The 15,598-nt window shown below is 44.0% G+C and overlaps 1 protein-coding gene across 1 annotated transcript in view; it reads left to right on the forward strand.

Annotated features, from left to right (window-relative positions):
- Positions 1-14,582, forward strand: part of GPR132 (G protein-coupled receptor 132) — an 82,000-nt gene extending 67,418 nt beyond the window's left edge. The window contains exon 2 of the mRNA XM_009968718.3: positions 12,330-14,582. Within this exon, the coding sequence (XP_009967020.2) occupies positions 12,354-13,448 (1,095 nt within the window). The 5' untranslated portion in view covers positions 12,330-12,353 and the 3' untranslated portion in view covers positions 13,449-14,582. The remainder of the gene's footprint in view (positions 1-12,329) is intronic.
- Positions 14,583-15,598: the final 1,016 nt, after the last annotated feature.

The raw sequence follows: 15,598 nt of genomic DNA on the forward strand, positions 1-15,598 counted from the left end.
AGGTTGTTGTGAGGTTAGATTGAACTACTACTGCAGAGCATGAGGCATGAATACAGAATTGTGTTAGAAAGATGAATTCTGGGCCTCCTTTGGTAGACCATAAGGAGAATTCACATCCAGGCTTTCCTCATTCTGCTGGAAAAACAACACAGGCATTTTATTATGATGTTTACCTGCTGGTCTATAGTGACTAATTGGATACGTTACATTTCTTCTTTTTCTCCATCTTTTATTCACACAGTACTGCTGATCAGAAATGTGGAGAGTGAGTTCAGATTGTTATTTTTTGTCAAATATTTTGGGAGTTGAGTTGTTTCTCTGAGACTTCGAAAATACTAGGACTGTGCTTAGTGCTCTCCTCAGCAAACCAAAGACCTTGTTTTGAAACGAAAGCTGATGTTCCTTTGCATTTAGTATAGCTGTTATTGTGCGTAGTGGCTGCAGCTTTAAGGAGACCACAAGTCTTGTGATAAAGTCACAGGTTGGTAACAGAAATCGCACCACACTGGTAGGTGGGCAGAATGAATTAGTTTGGGTTCTTTCATTTGACTTTAAAGGATCCTACTTTGCATTGAGAGATTCTGAGATCACAGAGGATCTTTCCCTTGCCAAATAAGATTTATCAAAGGGTAAACATACTAACAGAGCCAGGCTGACCTGTTGACTTGATCAAACTGAATTGTTCCCTGAATTTAGTTTCTCATGGGGTTTTCATGGTTGGTTTTCTTCTCCCCGTTACCTTCCCCACTTGCTTGTGTTTATGTTGCAATAGAAAGTAGTACAGATTATAACTACTGGCTTCTCTTGAAATTTTAATATCAAGTCTGCTACTCTAGCAAAGACCAAGGAGCATCTGGGCTTAGTTTTAACCTGCCCTTCCCATAATCCCATTTAGATCATCTACTGCCTCTAAACCAGAAGTTCCTTAACTTCCAGTAACCTGATTTGGGGGAGGGGAGAAGAAAAAAACCCTACTTATTTGGCTCTTTATACTCAATGGGCAAGGCTGATCTTCTTCTGAGGACTTTTCCACAGATCTGATCACTGGACACTATATTTAATATAAATACTCACAGTTTGAATTGACCACCCTCTGTACAGATTTCTGCCTGAAACTGCAGATGACTCTTTCAGGTTCAGCATTTCCTATGCCTCTCGTGGAAACATTGATCTTATAGCCTTGATCTTATAGCCTCACCATGATCACACAAGTATCATTGCTGTCAAAGCAGAAGTGCCTGAGGGCGGCGTTTCAACTATCTCAGCTGCCCTAAAAAACCTCAGTCCCATTTCAAAGCTGTAATGGAAATTTCACAGCTTTGTGCAGAATGATTTTGTCCTCCCAGCTGGGTTGCTTTATTTTGTATACAAGATGCTACAAAAGTGCCTGTAAGTCAGAGGTTCCCACACCAGAAAGAGCCAGCAGTCGGGAAATGGAGAGCAAGCAGCATTGCTGCCGTTACAAAGAGAGTCATGCCACTGCTCACGTTAGCAGTTGTGGTCCCGGTGCAACAGAAACGTGGCTGGAGTGGCAGCTGCAGTATCTGCTGTGCCAGACAGCATGAGGACAGGTTTCTGTGGCTGCTCTCCATGACTAAGTGCCTGGACATCTGGTCTGGGCTCAGCACAAGCTCAGGTCTTGCTCGCCTTGTCTTGATACTCAGTGCAAACCTGTTGTGTTTTCAGTGTGCCATGGGGTGTCACTAGCAATGAGGAGCTCCGTGCAGTTCCATCTGAGGTTGTTTTTATCTCCTTTGACCCCTTTTCCCTCCCTGCATAGACTCAGCTGCCCGTCCGGAGGCATCTGGATATGTCCCCACTGCTCCCGGCTCCGGGGTTGCTGTGCGTGTCTCATGCATGGAGCCAGGACAGGTCTGGCAGGGTTTAGCAGATGGGACACCTTCTCACGTCACCCTGCTATACGTTATTGCCTACTGAGCAGGGTGTGCCTCACTGTGTGAAAGCCACTGCTTTAAACTGAACCCTTGGGGGGGGCAGTGTACGTGGGGGAACTTTATTTTCGTTTAGCCCTGCCTCCTATTCTGGGGATATAACAGAGGAGTGGAGGAGGAGGCAGTCAAGGATCCCACCATACTGTCAGAAATCCCATCATCTTTACAGCTGCTTTCTGTAGAGCACAACAGGCTTGACAGAATCTGTCTCTTAGCCTACTACTACTTTGATCTTATCTGCTTTCAGGAATTGAGGCTATTTTTAAAGCAGGGTATTTAGTGCAGATAGATTCTACCAAACACATCTAAGGTTCAGACCTGGCTGCTGCTGGTGATGGAGCAGAGCTCATGACAAAAACATTCTCCAAGAACCAAATATCCTGCTGCGGACCTGAAGTCCCTAAACACCAAAGGTTCTGTATTGAAAATGAAGTAGAAAGTGAAGCGTGTTGTGTCAGTTGATACAACCTGCGCAGGTGAGCAGGGCCTGACTGGAGTGGAAAGGTCTGAGAGAAGTGGGAAATTCAGAACACAGTCTATCAGAAATAATGTACAGTTTTGATATCCCTACAGAGAAACACTTTGGGGAATCTCTGGTAGCTGGGATTTTTACATTAGCATCTTCCAGGGTAGACTCTAAGAGTCCCGATGAAGAATGAGATGCTCATTGTGGCAAATGTACAAACAGCTGGAAGAGATGGCAGCTGAGGATCTGGACAAGACACTACAGGAGATTTAGCAGATGTGAGTGGGCTTAGAAAGACATCAGAGACATGTGTAGGTGCAAAGAGGAATCTCTGAGCGTCACAGCTTTTGCTGGTATAACTAAGGTCTAAAGGGAAAAACCCGGCCACTGGTATGTGAGCTAGCTAGCTATAGTGGGTGACCCAGATGACAAAAAGGGAAAATGGTAGTTCTCCAATGAGTTGAGAGCGAATCACAGGGCAGGAACAAAAAAAGAATTTCAGTTTCACGGTAAATGGAAAAGGAAGAAATATTGGTAACTGAGTTCAGAGCACTTATAAATACCACCTTTAACTGCTCTGTTAAAAATAGGATTTTTTCAACTATAGAAGGCACTATGGCTTTCACAAGGTTTTGCAGATCCCCCCTGCTGAGACACATTCGCTTTAGACAAAATTAAAGCAATTTTGAGGGGAAACTAGCTAGACTTCTCAGTGACAAGCAGTATGTCAGTGAGCCCAAGTCTGGCAGATCACGAAGTTATTTTGTGCATCTTTCTGCTCTGGTTTTCCCCAGCAGCCTCTTTAGTACTGATGATGCTAACTGGAGGTGCCAGGAGTCTCCTGTTGGAAGGCCTGGGTGACTGAGGCCCAGAATAAGGGAGAAGGTGTCCAGGAGTAGCTGCTGGGGAGATCCTAAAGTCTAGAGGCTGACAAAGCATCTCTGTTAGGGGGCCACCTTGGGGTTTGAACATAGGTCTTGGTGCTTCTTTGTTCAACCACCTGAGGTTGGATTTTCCTTAAACCTGTCAGTTAGACGCAGTCAGCACTAGCAGTGTGCCATCATGGCCAAACCTCCTTGACTCGTTAAAACAGCTGCTCCCTCACACCCCATCCTGCTCTTTGTGGAATCTAGAGTAATATTCACCCACACATAAGCCCTCAATGTCAAATCTGCCGGCAGTTGGTTGTGCTTTGACATCCAGGAGCACCCCAGAGCGGGTCAGAAAAGCCATGCATAGGAATCCCCAACTCTCTTCTCCTTCTTCCAAGACTTCAGAGTTCCAACATGAGCAAGCATGAAAGTCTGGCCAGCTCAGTTTCCAAATAATCCACTCAAGTAACAGAACCCTTACTTAGATAGCCCCCACCTCCAAGGCTATCAGTTAAGCTGTGATAGCTTTAGGGAGGCATCGAGCATGAGTGCCTGCTGGTTTTGTGTGTGAAGAAGGTGTGTGAAAAAGAGGATGTGAATCAGCAGCACAAAACTTGCCAGTCTTGGGGCAGCTCTCAGCTGTTCACTTTCACTAGGTCTGCTCTAAAACTTATGCTTTCCTCAGCCTTTTGACCTGATAGGCTTTATAGTTTAGCCTCACATTTATGACAGCATTTCTGGGGTTCCCGATGGCTCTTCTGGCCATAAAGCCATCCCTCTGGCTGCAGGATCTTTCTAGACAAGCTAGCAGGCACCAGGGAGTAAATCTGCCCTGCAAGAGCCGCTCTCTGATGCACTCAGGGAGGACTGAGAAACTTTGTTGGGTCCAAAATTCTCAAAATCATGAGTCATGGCTTCCAAATCATGAGACCAAGGAAAAAAAGTCCACTGGTACGGGGGGAATTTGGGGTCTTTTTTTCGCCTATGAACTTCCCCTATCTATTTCATATGACACATATGTAGTTTTACCTACTTTTAGATGTGTTGAATAAGATGGTTTTAAGCCCTATAGCAGGAGATTTCATTTACACATTTTTCTCTTACCTGCCTGGCATTCTTCTCTCCTCTGCAGTCCCTCACTAGGTAGTATAACATGGCACTAAGCCACCCAGTGCATAGAAGGATCACAATTTTAAGCCAGGTCCTTTGTCAACCCTGAATTATGTGGCAGTTCACTCACAGGTGCTTATTTTAGCAAAATAGTACATTTAATTGTAGATTGTGGGAGGGGGGAAGTGAATGTGTGGATCTATGTAAACACCCACAGACAGGTATTTAAAATCTCTAGATGCTGAGAGTTCACATCTATGAACAGAGTATCATGAGATAAATCAAACACCTTCCTTTCATCAGAAATAATTGCTGAGTTCACCTCCTGAATGTCAAATGATTAGTATCTTCTCTCTTCTGACAAAAATCTTATTTCTTCCATAAGATTGCTTATATCTGCAGTGGTAGAGTTAAATATTAAGTCTGTATAACTAATCCCAAGGTCATGCTGCTTCCTTACAGCAGATATTTTCAGCCTACAAATGCTCCATAGCTTGTTTTAACTAACACTAGTCAACTGAGGGATTTCCTGCTTCACCACGGTGCTCTCTGCCTGCTTTCTCACAGTTGGAGATTAGTGACACAGAAGTGGTTGCTTCTAGCAAAAAAACTACTTGAACTTCAGATGACTACACTTGGTGACCAAAACAAAGCATATTCCATGCCTTGGTTCAGCAGAAGGCTGCTTAGAGGTCTTTCTTGTTTCTTGAGGGTCTCCTCCACAGCTGCAGCAGCCAGGGAGCATTCAAAAGAGGGTAAAACTCAAACAGAAATCTAGCAAATACAAGAAACTTGACACTTTGATCTTTCAGGAATCACATGGAGATTTTTTTTTTTCCTGAGTAGGCATTAAAGCTGCTTTGTATGGTGTTTATTTGTCTCTTCATTCAAATTCCATTGGTGGTTTCCTTCTGATCAAGCTAGGATAGAGACAGATACTTTAAGATGGAGTTGTGCTCGGGCTGGATTCCCAGTATAGTTCTGTAGCTTTAAAACATCCTTTTTTCTCTACAGAGTTTTGAAATTATATGGTTTCAAAATTATATATTCATATGTTATATTCAAATTTGAAACTAATGTTTCAAATCCCACTATCTTGTGTGTGTCAGTAAAAATGATTGGTCTGCTGGGTAACTATGTGGAGCCATTGCTGCTTTTCCTTTGTATACTGAGACTTGCTTGTGGGAGTGACTTATCTATTAATTTGTTTATTACTAATTGGAAAAAAAAAAAAAGAAAAATAAACCAGTTCACTGAATTTCTGGGCTAATGGGTCATAATCTATTTTTATCCACAGATACCACAAACATTTTTCCTAGTTTCAAGAATGAGCAGAGAAAATAATCCACAGCAATTTCTTACTTTCTATTAAAATTAACAGAGGCAAAGGCCAGTGGACGGAAAGTTTAATAGCTCATAAAGTTTACAGGCAGGTAATGTAGGTTCTGCATGAGAAAGAGAAGCCCAGGTACAGAAGAGGAGTGATATTGCTGGTGGCATATTTGTTATAGCTGGGAAATTATGTTTTACAATACTAGATTTGAGTGGTCAGACTGACGTAGCGTTAGTACTCTTGTGTCAAATAGTTATAGTACGACATGCTCCTAAGGAAAGGACACAAAACCCCTCAGGAGAAACTCAGGTCCTGTTTCACTGAAGGTTGATTTATGCTTTAAAACAGGCAGGTTGTTATCCTTTCCAAATACTGAGAGCAGGAAGGAAGGTGTGAAGGGATGGTTTGTTTTTCTCTTAACCATTATAATCATGGCACTTTTAAAATTTATTCTTAATATCCACATAAATGCCTCAAAATTTTCAGCTCTAACAATAACACTTGGCATAGAATGATGATCAGAATATTATTAGAAAATTAAAAGTACATGAAATAGCGTGCTCTGCTGATCTAATTGTACTCATGTCATGGATTTCACTGTATCTGTTTTTCTCTTCTGTCCCTCTGTATCTCAGGCAAATTAATCCAAAGACTTTGAACTGGTGCTCTGTTCAAGTATTGTGCTTTTTTTGACTTCTCCCTCTCTTCTCTGTAACTGCATCTGCAATCTTTTTTTTTACCTTTTCTAATAGGGATTATTTTTATCACTCCAACTTCTGTGTTGGAAATTAAAACAGTTTTACATGAGTAGCTCATAGACAAATGAAGCAAAAAAATAAAAGCAAAATAAAGCCTTCTGCTTTCCCCCTTGTTTTCACTTCCCTCTCTACACGTTTGTGTTAGCAGAAACACTTCAGTCTTTTGAAGGGAGATCCGATATTAATGCAAATGGCCCAAAGGAGCAGGACTTGATTAGTCAAGTCTCTGCACCTCCCAGGACACTTTTCTGCTTGATTCAGGGACTAGACTCCAGTGAAGATCTTTACATTGACTCTGAAGCACTAAGCTCTACGCTGTCAGGCTCACAGAAGTCCACATGCCTTCCAGGGCTTAGCAGTGGCGTTTTTAAGGCAAACAAACTGAGGAGACTGATGTGTTTAGAGCCGCTGTCCGCCTCCACGTGACCCAAACAGCCAGATGCGCTGCTCATCCAAAGCCCTCTGCTCAGGACCTGCAGCATCCACCGAGGAGGTGCCCAGTTGGGTAACTCGGCTGCAAAAGACCCCGAAAGAGTCAGCAGAGATCGGCAGTGCCTCTGGAGACGGACGGAGGGTGCGGTTCACACCGCGGCCGAGCTGCGCTCCGTCCAACCCTCCCTCCGCCTGCCCCTGGCTGCTCCGCTCCCAGCCATGGGCTACTTACTGCTAATTCCCCTGTGCCAGCCCTGGTGCTGCTTTGACCCTGGTGAGCCTCTTCAGGAAGGTCAGCTTGCTGGCAGAGAGAAGGCAGAGGCAAAAAAAAGGTGACAGCCAGGCTGTTATTCAGGCGTGGCTGTGATGGGAAACCACATCCTCAGAGCATCCCAGGTTCATGATTTCACCTCCAGTGACCTGAGTAGGGCACCTCTGTAGGGTAGTTCAATGCTCCCTGATGCTGGGTAGGGGAGAGGACAGATGACCATTGCACAGGCTCTCCTGCACTGCAAAGCAGTGGTTTGGCCCGTGTCCACAAGGTGGAAGATCTGATTTCTAGACCAGACACCAGTTTGGTACTTGAAATCTGTCACTTTCAAGGAAAGCCTAAAAAAGAGCACCTTTCCATTCTTCCTGGTAAATCTAGGCCATCTGCCACAAGGAATGCAAGGTGCATTGGATCAAAGAAAAAGTGAGGAAGTGCAGTTAATCTCAACCTGGTTTCACAGCCCTGCTCGGTGGGTCTGCAGCAAGACACTTCTCACCACACCTCAAATGGGATTTCACGCCCATCCACAACCCTTTCTACTTGGGCATCTCCAGGTCTCTCTCCATAAGATCTCAATATGTTAGAGCATGTAGGCACTCCATTTTAGGAGTAAGAAATGTAATCATCTAACAGTGTGAATATAATACAACAACATTAAAAATGCTAGGCCTACCTACCCCAATACTGTGGCTATAACCTAGGCCAAAAGCAGATGGCCAGGGAAGCGTGTAAATACAGAGCAGGCACACAGCAAATCTCCCTTAGTGGTTTACCCCATCTTCCAGTGATTTGTCAGGTTCTTCCTGAGCCAGAGGTGGTGCCTCTGTCCCAGAAGGTGAGATGTTTTGCATGTCTTGAAGGTGAGAAACATGCACATGCTAACTGTGGTTTGTTTTGTGCAGTAAGCCTCACGGAGCAAGAAGCCTCAGAGTGCTGCTAAATATGCGTTGAGCTGTTGATGTAAACCTGATGTAAGGACATGATATAACATCTAGTAATGGTTGGTGAGCCCTAGAAGAAAACGATAGGTCACAGAAAGGTGAGAACAGCTACTTTGGACAGGATTTGCTCAACTGAAAGCTACAGGGCAACTAAAAAACCTAATGCACTGAAACAGCTTGTTTCTCACAAATGTTTTCATGGATATCTCTCATCCTTGGCATCACAGCTATGTTTGACCCATTATAATGCTGGACGTGATAAATCTCTTAAGTTCTGCTGTTCCAACCAATGTTTCTATCACTAAAATTGTTCAACACAAATGCTACCAGAAAATGAAACCTGAAATGGTGTACATTTTTTTAGTCGTGCAATTATTATTTATTTGAATGAGTATATGAGATGCAGGTTAGCCTGCTCCAGTCCTGCACCAATGTGGGACAACAACAAAGTGCTCACAAGTAGCCAGCTGCCTCTTTAGATAAAGCAGTATAGTTATGAATGCTGTATTTGAGACATGTGGGGATACATCCATCACAGCCCAACCACCACAGAAGACAGAACTGGGAATTTTCTGGGCTGAGCCAAGTATCAAAACAACAAACTCTAAAGGCCCGAGAAGAAGATAAAAAGTGTGCATTCAATTGCAGAGGGGCAATGTCATAGGGAGAAATTTCAAAGCCTGCTGAGTGCTCATTTCTGATCTTCAGTTTGGGGAGGAAGCACCTCTGCAGGCCTGGAGAGCTGAGCAGAGACGAGTGAAGCTCAGAACTGGGGCTGGATGCCCAGGTGGCCAGGGCCAGAAGACTCTTCCTTGGACAGGGCAGAGAGCCAGGAAAAGGTGAGGAAGGGGAGCAAAAGGATGCCCTTCTTTCTTCCTTCCTGGTATGGGGCTGGGTCATAGAGCATTACTGCCGGGAAGGATCCAGGCTTCTGAGCTGACAGGCCAGACCTTCAGGAGAGGCATTCAGCACATGGTTTTTCTCTACAAGTGTAGTCACATCTACGGCTGCGCTTTGTCAGTTGAGGTTTTGTGCTTGGCAGCTGACAGTCATTTAAGGGTGAAAGCCTCTTCAGCTCAGCCTCAGCCCTGGGGCTTAGGCCATACACCAAAAGCCAAGCAAAAAAAGCACGCTCCGTGCAGGCATCTTAAAAAGTCACAGACACCTCCTTCCTGGGGCTCACGAGTGCTAACCATGTGAAGGAGACTCGGAGTAGAGCAGGAAGGGAGGAGGCGAAGGAGGGAGGCAAGAGAAAGAAATATTGGGAACCATGTGTCAACAAAATAACTCTTCTACCACTTCCTTCCTGCCCTGCACCGCTGCTGGCTGCTCGCTGGCAGCATGCCTTCACACCACAAGTGGTGAACAGCAGGCACAGGCAGTGCAGAAACAAGAATATTCAGACAAACACAGGGTCAAGAGAAGTATGCAAAGCGCAGGGGGAGGCAAAGAGAGAGCGCCTTCAACCACTCCTGAAGGTTTTTTCGTTAAGGCGTGCGCGGGGTAGACAGCCGCTGAGAAACCGGGGTGGCGTGTGACTGTGCCGCTTCCCTGTCCTGGCTGTCACCATCTGCCTCGCGTACGAGTTGCGTTCACCTGCTGTGCTTTACCTTAGGAGGGGAGGTCTCCAAGACCCCTCTGTGGTGTGCAGGTGTACAGCAGCTCTCGTGTGGGTCAGACACGTCTGAGTTGAGGACAAGCTCTCTATGCCACGTCCCAGGTGAGGGCTGGGCAGAGAGCCGCTGCTGGCCCTGAAATCAAGCACCCTTTTTATCCCCTCTACACAGCAGTTCAGTAGGTGGCCCAGAGAAAACTCCACCTCACTCACCAAGGATAGCAGATGCCCAGAGGCAGCAAAAAACTCAAGTCACCACCAGCTCTTATCGCAGCCATCGTTTTTCTAACACCAGCTATCAGTACACTTTCCATGCTAGGAAAGAAGGGAAGTAACTTTACACCCTCTCACGCAGAAACCTTTCAGCAGCCCTGCTGAATTCCATGCTGTCTTCCCCACACAGCAGCAAGGATCCTCTTCTCCAGGTATTCTTAAGATGAGGCATTTGAAACTAAAGGAAACGTCAGATCCCCCTTGAGAGGGCTTCAGCATACCCACCAGACTCGAGTCCGATTCTCAGACACGGAGGGCTGTGGCCCTCTGACAAGCCGTTTTGGGCCAGCTAGAGCGGCGACCGCTGCCTGCTAACCCTCGTCCACCCGTCAGCACGCGAGCGGAGCACGGTTTGCCACGGAGGGGAAGTGGGAGGTAGTCACAGAGCACGGCTGCACCCTCCAGTGTACTTTCTTCCACACACAGAACGCTTTCTCAGTTCTCTGTCTGTAGAAGCCCCTTCCAAATGCCCTCACCCCGGAGAACAGCTCACCTTGCTGCTGGTGTCGGGGACAGCAGGTACCACTTGCCTCTGCCCCCTCGGCTCGTTTGCCAGGGCATCTTCACTCAGAAGCTGCTGTCACTGAGTGGGCTCTGACTGTGTTGAGGTACCTGATGGAAGCGAACACCTCTGAACAGGGGCCAGGAGGTTCTTTCTTGGAGTTTATGGCTGTGGCTAGCACTGGCACTGCTGTGAGGGTCTCACAGCTTAGGGCAACCTGTGTCCATTTTCTCATACCGTTCTCATCACCTGGCAACTAAACTAAGTCAGGGGACCCGGTTGCCCTTCAAGCTCTAGGGATCTTGCATGCCAGGTGCTCTGTTGGGCGTTCAGGGTGGAGCTGCTTGTGCCATCCCAGGGAATGCTCTTGCCCACACAGAGGGGAAGGAATGGCCCCACCAGCTTGTCCACCCTCCCAGAGATGCAGGAGATGCTCCCACTGCACCGGGAGCAGACTATTTCTCCTTGGTCTGCTTTAGATGGGCCCAAACAAGCAACAAATAAATGTTCCAAGGCTGCTAAAAGCTACCTTCTTTGCTGCATGAGGTCAGGGTTAAAGAAATTGTTCATGCACAGCGTGGACTGGGAAAGCTCATGCCCCTCCTCTGCCTGAAGAGACTCAGTCTCTGTCAAGACATCTCCTTCTTGTGGAGTTAGCTGGCTGTTCCCTGGAGCAGGTGTCCACCCCATAAGACAATGCCCAAAAGATTAGGCCAAACGATCTCTTTTTATTAAGGACATTGTACAGTGGACATCTTCAACTCATAAATACAGCAAAGTACAATTTTTAAGGGCGTACAACACCATTATGGTGCACCCACCTCCATATTCCTCTATTCACTTGGAGAAGACTTCTGCATGGAAGTCAAAAGATGACTTTGCAAGAAATGCTTAGCCTAGCACTACTTAACACTAACCAAATGCCAGGTCTGCTTTTGTGCATGGTCATCTTGGAAAGGTGGAATTTTTTGCAACCACTCCTGTTCAAAGAGCATTAAATTTCTTGGCCTCCATTTCTTAAACATGTGTATATTCTTCTATTTGATCTCGTTTACTTCCTCCAGCTGCCCTTATTTCCTGTTGTTTCCCAGAGGCATCTAACAGATGTGGTAGGCAGTTTCACTGGCTTACTATGGTGGATGTTATACCACACTACAAGTTTATGTTCTTCATCTGCAGTTATTCATTAACAGAAGGGAAGAGAGAAGTATGAATTAGCTAGATCTGAACCACTGTGTTGTAAGCAGTGTGGAGGTACATACCAGTGGCCAGATTCTGGTTCTTCCATGCTGGGTGGTCTCTGACACAACTACCGCCACCCACTTCAGGCGGTTCCCCCATCTGACTGACCATAAATGTTAGCTTCTTTTGGATGTCTGACTCCAATACCTCTACTGTTTGCATTTTCTGTTACTCAGTTTGAAAAAAATGAATTGAAGATTAATGCTTTTAATTTCCTCTGGGAAGTGACTTTAGTAATTGATCAGCAGCTCTGTCTTATTTATGAGGCAGCCTGGTGTAGGGACAGTCCCCAATACCCTGTCTTAGTGAATAGGTACACTGAAATCAAGAGATTACTTGTGAAGAAAAGCACTTTTTCCTAGAAGTAAATCAGACCTGACTCCCAGGGAACAATACAGGAGACCAGCAGGTCTTGGAAAACTTGCCTTAGATGCTTTCCCAAGACAAGCATCAGACTTGTTCCCCTGACATGTCCTGTTGGCACCTATGGGACCGTAACCTTTGCTCACACGTTTTTAAGTGATGCAGATGCTAACTTTTCACCTTGTCTTCTGATTCTCAGGAAACATCAGCTGGAAGAAGAATAATGGAAAATTGTACAGACACAAATAATAGCTCCACTTGCACAGGAATTCCCTACAAAGACAGCAAGACACTTCTGGTTGCTGTTTACAGCATCGTTTTTGCCATAGGCCTTCCAGCAAATTGCTTAACTTCCCTGCTTACATTTGTACAAATCCAAAGGAATAAAGTAATTGCCATCTACATTTTCAGCTTATCGTTGTGTGAGCTGATGTATTTAAGTACTTTGCCTCTCTGGATTATCTACGTGCAAAATGAGCACCAGTGGACTATGGGTGTAAAGGCTTGCAGAATAACAGGATTCATCTTTTTCTGCAACATATACATCAGCATTCTGCTTTTGTGCTGCATTTCTGTGGATCGTTACGTGGCACTAGTGTATGCTCTGGAGTCAAGGGGGAGAAGAGGACAGAAAAAGGCAATCATAATAGTGTGTTTTCTCTTTGCTGTGGTTGCAGTAATCCACACTCCAGTATTCCGCATGGAAGATTATCGAGAACATAAGACCTGCTTTGAGACTTTGCCCCTTGACATAAAATTGGCTTCTTTCAGCTTTGCCAGATTCCTATTTGGATTTGCCATACCTTTCACAATCCTCATTTTCACAAACTATAAAATTTTCCAAAGTACAAAAACAAGCAGCAGCTTGACTTGTCGCCAAAAAGACAAAGTGAAGTATCTGGCTATCGCCATTATTGTAATTTTCCTGATCTGCTTTGCTCCCTACCATGTGGTACTCATAATAAGATCCATATACTTCATGTTTCATCAAAATTGCTCGTGTCCATTTGAAAAAGATATATATTCAATTTTTACTGTGTTTCTGTGTTTAGCCACTGCAAACAGCATTGCCGATCCAATCATCTATGTGCTGGTTAGTGAAAACGTCAGAAAAGATTTTTATAGGACTCTGAGAAGATGGAGATTGAACTCATCCAGGCTAAATTCATCCATTAATCACAAGTCTGACAGCATAAAATTGAAAATGTCAAAAGAATCACAGGAAGGAGGACTAAGAGAAGAAAACAAAGAAATGCCGGCTTCATCTGACATTCAGAAGACCTGTAATAGTGGCAAAGACCAAGGAGGTGGTAGCTAGCAGTTTGCTGGTAACACAGATACGAAGTTCCCAACACCAGCTGCGGGATGCAGGCTGCAGCACACAAGTATTTCCATGCTGACGTCCGTAGGAAGCCTTGTCATAGCGCACGGGCCAGCAACTCCTTGAGGGTGCTGCTGGAACAATGCTTTGTATTTCTGTTTGTCTCCTACAACAGAGTTTGTCCACCAGCATCATTGGTGAAAGTATTGCTTTGCTAAGGACATGTGGAATAAACTAAGTAGTTTACTTTGACTCAAATTGAAATCTTAGAAGTTTATTTTTTGGACTGGCTCTTTTCCTCCTATAACTCAGAACCAGTTTTATCTTCTGAGATGGACAAAAAAAATCCCTGCTGAGGAGAATAATGTAGGGCTCATTTTTATGGTTGAAATTTTTAGCTCTTGAGGAGGTATACGTTCAGATTCTCATACACATACTCGGTTGTTAACGTTTGTGGTTAACCAGTGGAAAATATTAAAAATGAGGAAGTCTTTCAACAAGAGCCTTGAAAATGTTCCTAATACTTCAGTATGCAGCTTTATCTACCTTGCACATTCCGGAGAGAGTTAAAGAGCAAAACAGTGACCTGATAACAGACCAACAGTACTTCTACTGTATTAGTCAAGATCCTGCACTGTCCTGAAATTCTTAAAATGTACAGTTCTAAAGCTTGATATTTTACAATTAGTAGATGACACTTATTTTGCAGTTAAGCCTGGAATGCACTGAAGTATATAGAAGATGTATACATTTCTGGGTGGTGTCATGAACTGGTCTTGTGCCATCTCTGAGCATTTGTTGAACCTGTGTTTCATTTCTGACTAAGCTAACAGTTCCCTCTTGGTATCAATCCAAGTTTTGGTGTGTAGGAGTCGGTACAAAGTGCCCTACTGACAAGGGGGGGCTCCCTCGGACATGCTGGTGGTGCACACATGAGACTATGCTGGGGCAGATCTTGTTGTTGCTGCTGCCACTTTCTCTACAAATAAATTATTGATAGTAGTTTCCTGTGCCTTTGAACCAGAATTTTAAAAATATGTGTGATACAAACCTGGCACGATTTATCTAAACAGCTTCTTCATATTTTTATGTGACCAAAATAAAACAAAGATCATTAATCAATTGGATGTTTATTTGTGTCCGAGTTTGTAAAGTGTTTCACAGCACCATTCTGTTTCTTCTGCAATGTTGTATTTCTGTAATCTTTTTAAATTGTTATTAATGTTCACATTTCTGAATTGAACTAACATTAGCCAGTGTTAATGTAAATACAATACTTGTTAATGCTTTTCAATTGCCATAGGTATTTCTGTATATTATGCTTTATTCTTATACACTTTTGCAAAGTAGTATGGTGACAAAAAGGCTTTCCTCAATTTATTGTATTTATGATACATTTAATTTTTGTATTAATGACTTCTCTGGTATCTACCTATGAAACATGTGTGTCCTCAGAAGTAGTTCACATAGTACTGAACTGAATAGCAGACTGTTTCTTGGAAAAATGTGAAATTCTGTCATAATGCTAATTAACAAACTGGTTTTGTATTCTCATATGCAGCCCAGAGATCAAACTCTCTAAGGTATCAAGAAGAGATCTATAAAGTGCTGAATATCTGTAACTTTTCTGAAGATCAAACTTTTAATTACTAAAAAAATCAGCAGCTGGCATTGCTCACAACAGCCCAGTCAGCCAGAGCATAGGTGATTAATCTCTGAAGATGCATATGCAAACTGCCCCAACCTCAGGATTTTCATAGTCTAAATGCAAAACTCTGGTGAAGAACAGCAGTGAATTTAGAAGAAACTAAAGATACAGGCTTCTGAACTGATTGAAATGGATGCAAATTAAATATTCACCTCAATGAATTTAGAAATCTCTCTGATGTTTTTCCTCTGATAAAAAGTGAGTGTCTTTAAGCAAGCAATACTGGAGCCTGGTGCCGTAGGTGTGTGGGACAGGGATTAGCAAGGTCTGATGCAACATATGTAATTCTTTTGCCTTGCCAATTTGCATGCTGTTCTGAATTACTATATCATTATGCATTTTCTCTTAATGAAAATCCTTGGAGCTTCTTTATTGAGATGCATTCTGAAATAAAAGCCTTAGGGGTGACAAGGCCCTGTACATCCTGATCCACCTTTGA

This window comes from Tyto alba, unplaced genomic scaffold, assembly GCF_018691265.1.
Source record: "Tyto alba isolate M040663 unplaced genomic scaffold, T.alba_DEE_v4.0 Super-Scaffold_29, whole genome shotgun sequence".
Taxonomy (NCBI): Eukaryota; Metazoa; Chordata; class Aves; order Strigiformes; family Tytonidae; genus Tyto; species Tyto alba.